A 13,014-nucleotide genomic window follows, 5' to 3' on the forward strand; every position below is an offset into this window, starting at 1 on the left:
GAACCATCTATACCTCCAGACTTGTATTCTTCAGTCTTAAAATCCCCCCAAATCATAGGCTACAGTGTTTGAGTGGAATTTAAAGGCTGAATTATACTGTGGACTATAACTTAATTCTTGGAAAGCACATTAGCATATATTAATTCTGCAAAGAGGTTTCGTTGTGCTAGTTACGCAGATTCACCCTGTCTACATGAACTCCTTCTCAGCCCTTTTTTCCTATGACTGGACTTCTCATTTGTAGCTTGGCTCACCCGGAGTCTTCACTTGGTTTCTGTATTTAGGGATTGCATGTGCATGGTGCCATTCCTGATGTATCTCTGCCTGTATTCACCAAGTTTTGTCTTTGCTGCTTGTGTTTAGCCTCATGTGGTGTCAGCTTTGATTGAGAGACACTGTTTCAGGCGGGGACACAGGAATGTGTTCACACAGCAGAAACAAGAGCTTTATTCTTCTTTAGTGGCTTCTGCTGCTCAGATTCCTGGAAGTTACGGTAAATGGGAATATATCTCTATATAATTGGAACTAAGCAGGTTTCTAATTCATGGAAGAAATAGCAAGTAAAAATAAAGAATAAAAATGAAGTCAATAGCTACCCTGGGCTTCCTGGTTAGATTCTAAACACTGGCAGCATTTTTCATTTAGGTGATTTTGTGGTTGATTTGATCATTTGAGAGAGTACTGGGCCATTTGAAAGCATTTCTAGCTCTAGAGGTAGATTGATTTTGGTTTGTTATTTTTTTCCTTGGGCAGAGCTATTACTTCGATAATACATTTTTACAGATGTGTACTAGACCTTGCTATAATGTGCAAAAAAATATTCGTTTCCTATCTTGTCTCCTTTTTTACATAATGTTTTCTCTGAGAGCCCTTCTATCACATGCGGCCTGGTAACACCTGCCTGTGCTGGGAACCTGGGAGAGAGGCAGAGCTCTGGACCCCCGCCCCGCCCTGTTGGAATCACACTGGCTTTTGTACAAGATCCCCTCTACCCCCCAAATAAAGACCTCTTTCAGTTTTTCATGGGGAATAACCCATGTTTTCCAGAAACTTCCATCTACTTCTTGCCTTGAGCTCATGGGTTTCACTAACCCCTCTTAGCATGTTACACTAGACAGGGCTGGGCTGTTTTCCACTTTAGAGTTGCTTTTTTGTTTTCGTGTTCTGCCAAGTGTGAGGATCCATTGTAATTTAATTCTGTACAATTCCAAGTTGGTGCATTTATTTTGCAACTTTCCAGTAGAGTCTGTCTCATCATCTATTTTCATCTGCAGTCCAGTGCTGCCCTCCTGCCGCCGCCCCCCCGCCCCCCCCCCCCCCCAGGCAGTCTCAAAGCACTGTCAGCTCTTGAGGTCCTTGTATTACCCGGTGACAGAGAAAAACAGCTTTGCTGCCCCACACGGGTCTGTCCTGTTTCCCAGGTGGCCAGTGCATGGCGACCCCTTGCCCCCTCCTCCTCACCCCCCCCACCCCTGCTTTTCAGGCTTCTTTCTCAGTCTCTGCCGTGGGTACCACCTCCTCCTGTGGACGATTGTCGTCTTGTTGTGTCCCATGTCCTTGTCCTGTTTTCCACATCATCTACCCATGTCTGCAGAACATTCCACATACCTCCCAGCAGTGACTGTAGGGATGCTGTATCTCACCGCACAGTCTCCTTTCTAGTGAACTTGTAGGGAGGAACATAGTACCAGGCCAGGGGAGCCGTAAGAGGCCCAGGGCTGAATGAGTAAGGAAGAGGCAGACAGACAGACAGACGACAGACCAGGGTTCTAGCCTCCACTCTGCTGCTTGCTTATTTGAGACAGGTTGTAAAATAGAAGTTACAGTATCGAACTTCAAACAGAAAATATGGAACTCAGAGACTGACACAGAGCAAATGCTTAGGCAGACATAGCTCTCATCCCGAGGGGAGAAACCTTGACCGTCTACAGGGCATAGCTGGTCTGCTGCCACAGGAGAACAAGGGGTAGCCACTGCCATCCTATTTGTTCTTATAAGACTCATCTGCCATGTCATTTTGTCTCTATAGCTTTCCATAGGCTCGAACTCTATAGTAATAAATCTAAAAATTTAGTAAGTCTCCCAATTCTGGAATTCCTATTTTTCCCAGGATACTACAGGTATTACCATGGTTCAAGGGGAAATCCAATATAGACTTGGCCAGCATGTACAGTCCAGGGGCTACTCTGTAAGAATGGAAGGCAAGGCAGATGGAGGTCATGCAGCTTACGGGTGTTTCGGAATAGGTGATAGGTTGTCTGAAATCACAAGGACCAGGCACTCACAGGTGGCTCGTGCCATAATCCTGGCTACTCAGGAGGCTGAGCTCTGTGGTTCTTTGAAGCCCTCCCAGGTAGCTCCAGTTAGCTAGCAAAAAGCAATAAATGGAAGTGTGGCTCAAATAGCCGAGCTTAAGAAGCTTAAGCAAAAAGTGCCAAGTGATAGTGCAAGGCCTTCAGTATACGCCCCAGTACTGGCATGGAAGGAAGGAGGGAGGGAAAGAGAAGGATAGGAGGAGAGGGAGGAGGGAACACAGGGTGGGGGGGGGTCATGAGGGGATAGGTAGAGTGTCTTAATGGAATTCAACATTTGGAACAAACTTGACCTGTGACTAGGACTTGGGCAGGTAGAGATGCATGGGAAAGGCCTTCGGGTGGAAAGGCCGCCATCAGCTGAGTCCAAGGCTATGAATCTTGGTAGATGAAGAGCTGGGCACTGCAGAGCACACGGGGAGAAACCAGCTATGTAAGTTCACATTGCATGTCCCCCCCCCCCCCCCCCCCTCCCGTCCCCTGAATGGTTCTCACGGAGCTGAGCACGGGAACGTTGGTGGCAAGCTTTGTGCAAGGAATGATTCTTGTGTGAAATGCCAGGCACAGGGCCACGCTGTGCTGGTTGACTCTGAGAAGAGAGAGCTCAGGAGTCCTAGCAGAAGATCCTGGGGGCAGGAAACCGGCAGCGTAATGGGGAACATGAGACCACTTTGGGAAATCCAAGTCGTGTGAGTGAAATGCAAGTTGTGGTGCCCAAGTTGGGCTGTGCAGGGAGTAGGTGGCATTGAGTTGATCTCTCGTTTCTGCAGGGTGGCTTGCCAGGGCTCAGTGCCTTCTTTGGAGTGTTCCTTCATACCAGTTGCTCAGCAGTTAGTTCCGTGGCTACAGATTTATCATTGGAAAATGAGTAAGGTTGTTTGCCAAGATGTGGTTTCAAGGACATTTCACATGAAGTTATTTATAATAGTAAAGCATTGGAGACAGCTGAAACATGAACCAATAGAGGCCTTGCTCAGTCAGTGATCATATATACCTAGCATTGGGTAGTCCTTATACATTTATAGGAAATAGTAAATGACAGCAGAGCAAAGTATAGTACGTTCATATTACTCGAACTTTGTTTCCATACATGAGTCTGTGGCATTAGAAATATACATATGCACACACAAACGCATCCACGGGAGAAACAAGTTTCTGTCATAGCGCTGAGGTTCTAGCTAGTATTTACTTCCTTTCCAAAATCACTTGCATAAATTATAATTAGGAAGAGTTTGTTTTTTTGTTAGGGGTGTGTGTGTGTGTGTACGTGTGTGTACTGGGTTTTGAACTCAAGGCTTGGGCATTATCCTTTAGCTCTTTATCTAAAAGTTGGTACTCTACCACTTGTACCACAGCCCTACTTCTGACTTTTTGGTGGTTAATTGAAGATAATAGTCTCATGGCTGCCTTTGAACTATGATTCCCAAATCTCAGTCACCCCAGTAGCTAGGATTCCAGGTGTGAGCCACCAGTGCCTATGTTTTGTTTTATTTTTTTGAAGTAATAGAGCTCTACACCGACGATGGCTGTGTAAGTTAAAGTAAGAGACTAGAGTCATGAAATAAATGTCACTTCTCAGGGCTTGACGCTAGGCTGCCATTGAAGGAAGCTGGACGTCAGATGGATGTTTCGAGCCCATTAACTTGAGAAAGGCAACAGACTACAGTGGAGAAGCCCAAGACAGCAGCCATGCTGAACAGGCCACTGGGTATTACGCACACTGAATTTGGTATATAAAAAGAGATCCAAAACCAAAATGTCTAACAGGTTGTAAAAGCTGTTGGAGGTAAACCTAGGCTGAATCGGTAAAGCCTTAATGAGCTATGGCAAAACAGCTGAAATAAGACTATCTCCCAGTGTCCCGGTGGTGGTAATATGGTAAACTTGGTAACCTTCCTGTCAACCGCCGATGGAAATGTTTGAGACTGTAGTTTTGATAACTAAAAGGTAGGAAGCAATGGTTTTCTTTGGGTTGCCTTTTAATTAAATGTATTAATTGAACTAATTACATCAGTTAATTCATTGAGCTTGTAACCCACATCCTGGGGTGCCTGAAACCCCCGCTTTTGTGGCGCCTATCTGGCCATTTCCCCACAGCATACAAAGTAGGTGTGTCAGTTCCCCTGAGAGCCAATAGCATCTGAGTGCCCACATGTTCTCACGAACACAGATGTGCGTGTGTCTTGCTGTATGGGACACCCAGAGATGACAGAAACAGGTAGCACACCTGCAGACACATGGGGGACCATACCTAGGTGCAGGAAACAGGCCATCTGGGGTGGGGGAGGCGGAATTAGTCCTAGTAACAGCTACAAAGATTTTTAAGTAGATAAAGCTACATTGATCTCTGTAAGGATAAATTGTTGAATTGTCATATTTGGTGTTTATAGATTTTCATTTGGAAGTATTCAAATGAGACAATACATAAAATACCTGGCATGTAATTAGTACGCAGTAAAGTTCCATCGCTCTCTGCATAACGCAATAAGGTTTGAAATTTTATTGAAATAATTTACAAGCAGTAGAAAGCCTGGCTGCCCTATGCTGTCTGCACAGCTGCAGAGTTTTGAGTAAGAATGATGTCAGCTCTCACCGTGGAATCTGCACAAGGGCCAGCTCATTGGCAGATAGAGCAGCTTCCCTCCTACAGGTTTAAATGCACACTTCTGAGAGCCAGTTTTCATAACACAGTTTCATTCCTGATCTGCATTTTTACCTGCATTTTATTATTGATTCTTTGATCTCATTGTTGGTGTTCATTTCTCCTTGCTCTGGCGTTAATAAGAGGAATAATATTTGACACAAATCTTCCCCAAGGGGCAATTGTAAGTATTAATTGGTTGGTAAATGCCTTTTGAACTGCTCAGATGAAAGGCCCTATGTATGAAGCAAATGTTATTTGTGGTGCTGGTGTTGATCTCATTGTTTGTGTTTTGGTTACTGGTTTTGTCTTTTGAGATTTGGAGGTTTGCATTTTTTTTAAATTAAGGTATTTTCTTTTGAAACAGAATGTAAACAGATAGTATCTGGGAGTGACTTATTTTCTCTACCAATGAATAATTTGTCTTAAATAATAGAACTTTGGGAAAACCAGTGCTTGTATAACATCTATGATATGCATGGTTAATAACATCTCTGTGAAATTATCAAAGAAATTCTCTTTGTTCAGAATACTGAGACCTAGCCAGATGTCAGTGGCTCACACCTGTAATCTTAGCTCCTCAGGAAGCAGAGGACTGAGGACTGCAGTTTGAAAGCCAGCCCAGGCAGAAAAGACCACTAGAGACTTAATTTCCAATTAACCAGCAAAATGCTGGAAGCAGAGCAGTGGCTTAAGTGGTAGAGTGCTAACCTTGAACAAAAACAAGCCAGAGAAGATGCTGAGGGTCCTAAGTTCAAGCCCCAGTACTGGCACACATCTGAAACCTTGGAAGTAAAGCTTCTCAGTACCCATTTAGGTGATGGCTGGGTCTTCTGTTAACCACTGGTTCTCACCAAGGGACTGTTTTTATCCCCGTGGGACTTTTGTCTAACATCTCTGGTTGTCCCATTTTGGGAGCTCCCACTGGCACCGAGAAGGTACAATCCAGAGATACTGGCAGATGGTTCATAGTACACAGGTCAGCCCCCACCAGAATGGATTGTGCCTCCCTCATCCAGCTATAATAGCAAATGCCTGTAACTCCAGCAGTTCAGGAGGTAGAGATGGGAAGATCATAGGCTGAGGCTGTCCTGGGAAAAGCTAGCAAGCTTATCTCACAAATCAAGCTGGGTGTGATGGTATACACCTGCGATCTCAGCTACTTAAGGAGTGAAGTTAGGATTTCAGTCCAAGCCAACACAAGCATAAAGCAGGGCAGTTGAGTGCTTGGTGGCTCAGGCCTACAAACCTTAGCTGAGATCTGTAGGATAGGGATTTGAAATCAGCCTGGGCAGAGAAGTCTGTGAGACTCTTATCTCCAAAATAAGTAGCAAAAACAGCAGGGCTGGAGGTGTTGCTCAAGGGGAGGAACACCAGCCCAACAGTGAGGTAGTGTTAGGTTCTGTCTGAAAAATAAGCTAACAGTAAAAGAATTGAGGCCATGACTCAAGTGGTAGAGCAGTTGTCCAATAATCACAGACCCCTCAATTCAAGCCCCTTCACCACTACCAACAACCAAGAACAACAAAATATTGCCAACCATTCTTATAGGTTGAGGACTTTTTAGACAGTACTCAACACAAACCTTTCATAATTCTCCTTCAAAAACCAATGTGTTCACCTAGGTGCATTGCATGTTGTTGATGTTTTTAAATCTTCTCTCTCGATTTCTTTGTAGATTGGAATTGTGGGAAGAACAGGAGCTGGAAAAAGTTCCCTCATCTCAGCTCTTTTCAGATTGTCAGAACCTGAAGGGAAAATTTGGATTGATAAGATCTTGACAAGTGAAATTGGACTTCACGATTTAAGGAAGAAAATGTCAATCATACCTCAGGTATGCAAGTCAGAGTGTTTGCACATGTTCCTTTTATAAGGGCACCCAAGTTTAATTGCTTTTAATTTTATTGCTGGCTTTTTTTAATTGGATAAAAGAATTGATCCTATCTGCCAATGGAGCATATTTTCAATGGGCATTTTCACAAGATACCAGAGTTTGTATGTTTGTTCATTTGTGTGTGTGTGTGTGTGAAGGATGGGGGAAGGGGAGGAATATTTTATATGTGTGTGTGTGTATATATATATAGAGAGAGAGAGATTGAGAGAGGGAGACAGAAAAAGAGTGATTGATTCAATAATACCTAGGTAGATTACCTAGGCAGATTTCTGGATTCATCCTTCCCAGGTGTCTGAGTTTTATCCACTGATAACCACAAAATTCTGAGAATAGAATGATAAATGGCTTGCTTAGCACTCAAGAGGAAACATGGATTTTAAGTGTCTTAATGAGGGAATTTGGCTGTACAGACTAAAGCTACCCTTTCAGGGGTGATTATCTCCTTGGAAGGCCTCCTGTGAAACTCTGGGGCTGAAAATCCCAGAGCTCATAGATGTTTCTGATACTTTCAGAACTAGGCATTAGTGAGTGATTTCACCCCAGTACAGAGCCATGGGGAGCCCCGGGGATGGGGAATTCCATTCCCTCACACTTCTATCCCCTCTCTCTCTACCCGGTGCTACCTCTGGGAGCTATTATGAGGCTGTGTGAATGTGGGTTGAATACTTGACATAGACCCAGGACTTGGTTGCCAAGATAGCATGGGGGTGAATTGCCATCTTCTGGTGGCCTCTTAAATTTTAAAATTCTGCTTCTTTCCTTTTTTTTTTTTTGGTCAGTCATGGGACTTGAACTCTGGGCCTGGGCACTGTCCCTGAGCTCTTCAGCTCAAGGCTAGTGCTCTACCACTTGAGCCACAGCACCACTTCCAGTTTTCTGGTGGTTAATTGGAGATAAGACTTTCCTCCCCGACCTGCCTTTGAGGTTGATCCTCAGATCTCAGCCTCCCGAGTAAGCTAGGACCCACAGGTGTGAGCCACTGATGGCCTGGCCACTAAAGTTCTGCTTCTTCATGGAAGACTTTCAGGGAGTGTTCTAGAGATTGGGTTACCTGCCCGATAATTCCTGTCATTACTCTTAGTACATCTACTCAACAGAAATTCAGAAAGTATTTATTGAGTAGTTACTGCTCTCCAGAGGGGTAGCTGTGGGCAGCACGGGCCCTGTTTCTGTTGGCTTCCCAGTTTCTTCTCGCTGTCACTTGCTATTTAGGGCTTCTAGTTTGGAGTGCCTCATACTCCACAGTTGTCTGGTCATCAAGGGGGAACTGAGGGACGCATATGCGCATGTGCGCACGCACATACGTGTGCATGTACGCGTGCATGTGCATACACACTAACTCCTGAATTGAGGAATGCAGAGGGGCAAGTAAACGTGCTTGTTGTGGATATGAACATAAAAGGCCCTTAAATACTTACTAGGAAGAATAGTGGTCCTGTCATCCCAGAGAAAGGATGTGAGCATTGACCTTCTATCCAAGTACAGCTATGGCTGCCTAACATTGACTTCTAAAATAACTAAAATTACTCCAAGTAATTTTGAAATCAAGATGCCCAGTTCATGCCAGGCATTGGTGGCTCATGCCTGTAATCCTAATACTCAGGAAGCTCAGATCTGAGGATTTTGGTTCAATGCCAGCCTGGGCAGGAAAAGGTCATTAGATTCTTTTAGCTTTAGTTAACCTCCAAGAAGACAGGAAGTGGAGCTGTGAGTCGAGTCAAAGAACACCAGCCACGAGCACAAAAGCTAAGCAACAGAACTCAGGCCCTGAGTTCAAGCCCAAGTACTGGCGTGCGCACACACACACACTCGATATTCAAGTCAGAATGAGATACAAGCTCTCAATAGAATGGAAAACAATGTGTCGATCCCTTGCGCTCTACTAATGGAAATGTAACAGAGTAGAGCCACTGAGAAACGAGGGGGGAGGCTCCTCAGCAGATAAAGAATAGAGTTCCCAGATGATCCGGCAATTCTGCCTCTGAGTATATGTCCAAAAGAATAAAAAGCAGGGTCTCCAGGAGATAATAGTGCATCCACTTTCATAACAAAATTATTCACAGTAACCAAGAGTAGAAAGAACCCAAGCACCTATCAGCCAGTCAGTGGATGAGAACAAAATAAGCTTTATGCATAAGCCAGTAACAACAAATGTAAACCGCTGCCCTAGTATACTAGGTACTTGTAGACTAATCAGATTCTTAGTCGGAAAGTAGAACTGTGTTCACCAGAGGCGGTGGGAACTCAAAGATGGAATCATTTTGTTAAATGAGTACAGGGTCTAAATTTGTAAGATGAAAATTTGGGTCGTGAGAGGATGATAGTGGTCAAATAATGCAAATCTACTTAAATACCAGTGAACTGTGTTCTTTAAAATGGTGGATGTGTAGAAGAAGGATGGGTGATAATGTTGAAAGGGGTGACATTGAGTAGGATACATTGTATTCATAAAAACTACTTCGTTAAATGGCAACTCCTTTGCACAGCAACTTGTACAGATAGTAACAGAAAGGGGGAAAATAGTTGACAAGAAGAAAATGGAGAAAATCTTTCAGCACTAGAATCCCTTTGCCTATTAGACGTGTGACTTAATGATTACAGGAGAAAATGAGAGTTTAAAATTCCCAAGTTCTATCCTTTGGTTGTACCCATCTCTGAAATGGGGCACGGGAGATTTATTTAACAGAGAATGGGTGTACCCATAAAGTACTTTTATATCCTAGGATGAAAGGATCTAGAAACGTGCCCCATGCTACTTTGAATGCTTCTTAATAAGAAATGGCTGTGTGAGTGTGTACATAAAAGAACTCTAAATAAAGAAGGGGCCTTAGATGATTGTTGGCTCTGCCAGAGTTGTTTTGGAAGCACATCTGAGCAAAGACTAAACACACCTTAACATTGCCAGGTTTTGGTTCTCTTCCATAAGTTCCCACCCTCCTTTTGTGCAAATGCTCTGTGAATCAACTCCAGAGAGCAGCGTTAACCAAACAGTGCTCTGCTTTGTAGCCACATAGATCGTGCATCACCAAGCATTGTAAACACGGCACCTCATAGGTTGCCTTTGTGTGCCTTTGTCTCCAAGGACCAATGTGAGTTGATAGAAGGAACATGCGTTGGAGAACCAGGCAGTGTGCAAAGAGTCCCCCAAAGCTCTGGACTGGTGTTTCAGAGTACGGGCTAACAGTAACACCACCCACATTTTTAACTGTTTGCCTCCTGAAAGTGTGGGACCTTGATGAAGTCACTGTCCAGCTTCATCCTGCCCCTTACCTGCTCTTCTCTCCTCTCCTTTTTCCTTTTCCTCCCTCCTTCCCTCCCTCCCTCCCTCCTTCCCTCCCTCCTTCCCTCCTTCCCTCCTTTCCTTTCCTTCCTTCTTTCCTTCCTTCCTTCCTTCCTTCCTTCCTTCCTTCCTTCCTTCCTTCCTTCCTTCCTTCCTTCCTCCTCCCTCCCTCCCTCCCTCCCTCCCTCCCTCCCTCCCTCCCTCTCTCTTTTCTTTTTCTTTTTTCCTTTCTTGTGCTGGTCACTGGGCCTTAAACTCAGGGCCTCACTCACACTTTTGCTTAGCTTTGACTGCTCAAGACTGGCATCTTATCACCTGAGCCACACCTCCGCTTAAGACTTCTTACTCGTAGTTACTGTATGTGATTTTGGCACACTCGCTATTGTATATGTGTATAGGGAAGGGAAAGAAAAATGAGGGTGTAAGATATCACAAGAAATGTATTCACTGCCCCCTTTGCACAACACCTTGTCAATAAGACTTAATTTTTTAAAAAGAGACGTTTTACTGGTTAACTGGAGATAAGGGACTCTTGGATTTGTCTGTCTAGGCTGGCTTTGAGCCTTGGTCCTCACACCTCAGCCTTCTGAGTAACTAAGGTTGCAGATAGGAGCCCCCAGTGCTCCTCAGTAGTTTATCATTGATGAGTTCGGCAGTGGCCTTCTAGATGAAATCTCTACTTGGGTAAAAACTGTTGTTGCACATTCTGGAAGGACTTGACTCATTCATTTGTTTATGTTTTTGTAATCCTTAGTGATTTTCTTTAAGCCAAATTATGTATATAAATAGTGAAGTAGTAACTTGCGCACACACACACACACACACACACACACACACACACACACACCTTCCTAAAGTGAAGCCTGCAAGGGAAATCTAATGTTTCTCCCACACAGAGGCAAGGGGAAGCCCTTCCCTTGGTTTTACCTCCTGGCCTCTCCCACCTCGCTTCTTACCAGCTTTTCCTGCCTGCTGCCCTGTACTCGCTAAGCCTGTACACCTCCCCCCAGGAAGCCCCCGCCATTTGTTTCCAGCTCTACCTGCGCTCGGTGCCTTTTCCTCCTTTCTCCCCAGGACGGGAGTCGCCTCTCCTTTCCACTCCCTAGGGTTACACAGTAGTCATAACCTCCTCCATCTGTGGGATCTGTCTTGTGCTTTACCGTCTTTCCCTGCCGCCTCTCAGTCCTTCCAGCAGTTCTCTTGCCACTCTCATTCGACAGCTAAACACTGAGGTCCAGAAAGCTGAACTCACTCACATACCATAGAAGCAGAGCCAGGACCCATAGAGATCTAGAGAGATCGTCAACAGCAGCTCCAGACCCTCCTCGGCTCTCCACGTTAATACTGCTGCCACTGACGATGTGTGGACCCCGCACACCATGTACACTGAAACAAAACTCATCAAACATTATCGTGCTCTGTGCTGTGCTCTGCTCATTTCAATTATTCCCACTCTATTCTGGTTCATAGAAAAGACAATCTGATGATCATGGGCCACAAAATTGATTTCATGACCCATTGGTCGCACCTGCAGTTTACAAACACAGCCTGCCGTCCTTGGCTGTGTGGTCCGGCTCTGCTGTCTGTCAGCGTGAGGTGAGGGTCCCGAGTTACGTTACCCCTGGCAGAGTAGAGAGGATGAGCTCCAAATTCCAGGAAGAAAACCCAGGCATAAAGAGATTCAGAACTTATCTTTAGGGTCACAGCCAATAGTCAGAACCTAGGACCGTCTGACTCTAAAAAATGTTTTCAGTTAGGTGCCAGGGGTTCTTGCCCGTAATCGTAGCTACTCAGGAGGCTGAGATCTGGGAGGATTGTGGTTCAAAGCCAACCCAGGCAAGAAAGTCCCTAAGACTCTTCACTCCAGTTAGCCACCACAAAGCCAGAAGGAAAGCTGTGACTCAAATGGTAGTGCGCTATGAGCAAAATATGCTGGAGGACAGCACCCCAGGACCACACCAAAAAACAAAATACATTCCAATAAATATTTACCTAAGGGGCATTGTATCAGATACTTTACCCATTATTTTTCTAGCCATGCCACTTAAAAAAAGAATCCCCAAGCCCGTAGCCAAAGAGAGTAAATAGAGAACAGAGCCAAGAGATATCATTTCCAGGGCTTTGTACTGTAGTGGCCATAGTTAGGTAGTTTTGAAAGACCAGATTGTTAAGATCAAGCAACATTCATGTGACTCGGCTGTTGGTCGAGATGGAGTTTCTCAAACTTCTTTTTCCCCCTTACCTCCATACCAGATCTCTCCCTCCCAAGTAGCCAGGATTATGGCTGGAAAACATCCAGGGCATGGATTCTTCACACCTAGGGCACCAGCCTGTGAGCAGAAAGAAATATGTTCAGTCATTCCATGCAAATTCACCTAAGGCTTGATGTCCATCTCGTTCTAAATAATCTATATGATGATTAAACAGATCCGCTTGTTCACACTTAATTGTTATTTTAAATTTGAATCCGAACAAAAGCCACTAGGTAGTTTAGAAACAATAGTTCTGCTATGCTATACGGATATTACTAGTACCTGAATTTTCCTCAGTAGGTTGAAAGGTTAATCAGAGATGTGTCTCTTTAAAGCTCCCTTTTGATTACCTGGTCCCCTCTCCCCCTTATTCTCTTCCCTCTTTTTTATATTCTGAGAACAAAACTCAAAGAGAAAAGGAGGTAGGTATGCTGTTACTTGTAAAGAAATACAATTGGATCCCAGCCTAATGCCTTCCTGCTTTGTTTCTGCACATTGAAGTCTTCATTCAAGCTGGGCTCGACTCCCTGGAGCTGGTGACCTTTTTGTATTTAAAGAAGACTTTACAAGACTTAAATTCTTTTTCCTTTGTGAGTGAACAATGTTCTTTTCTCTGAAAATACATGATAATCCAT

General features: G+C 44.4%; 1 protein-coding gene across 1 annotated transcript in view; it reads left to right on the top strand.

Annotated features, from left to right (window-relative positions):
• Positions 1-13,014, top strand: part of Abcc4 (ATP binding cassette subfamily C member 4) — a 203,452-nt gene that overhangs the window by 159,084 nt on the left and 31,354 nt on the right. Inside the window, exon 26 of the mRNA XM_048341177.1 lies at positions 6,632-6,787. Coding sequence (XP_048197134.1) covers positions 6,632-6,787 — 156 coding nt within the window. The remainder of the gene's footprint in view (positions 1-6,631; positions 6,788-13,014) is intronic.

The sequence above is a fragment of the Perognathus longimembris genome, chromosome 3 (genome assembly GCF_023159225.1).
Source record: "Perognathus longimembris pacificus isolate PPM17 chromosome 3, ASM2315922v1, whole genome shotgun sequence".
NCBI classification, from domain to species: domain Eukaryota; kingdom Metazoa; phylum Chordata; class Mammalia; order Rodentia; family Heteromyidae; genus Perognathus; species Perognathus longimembris.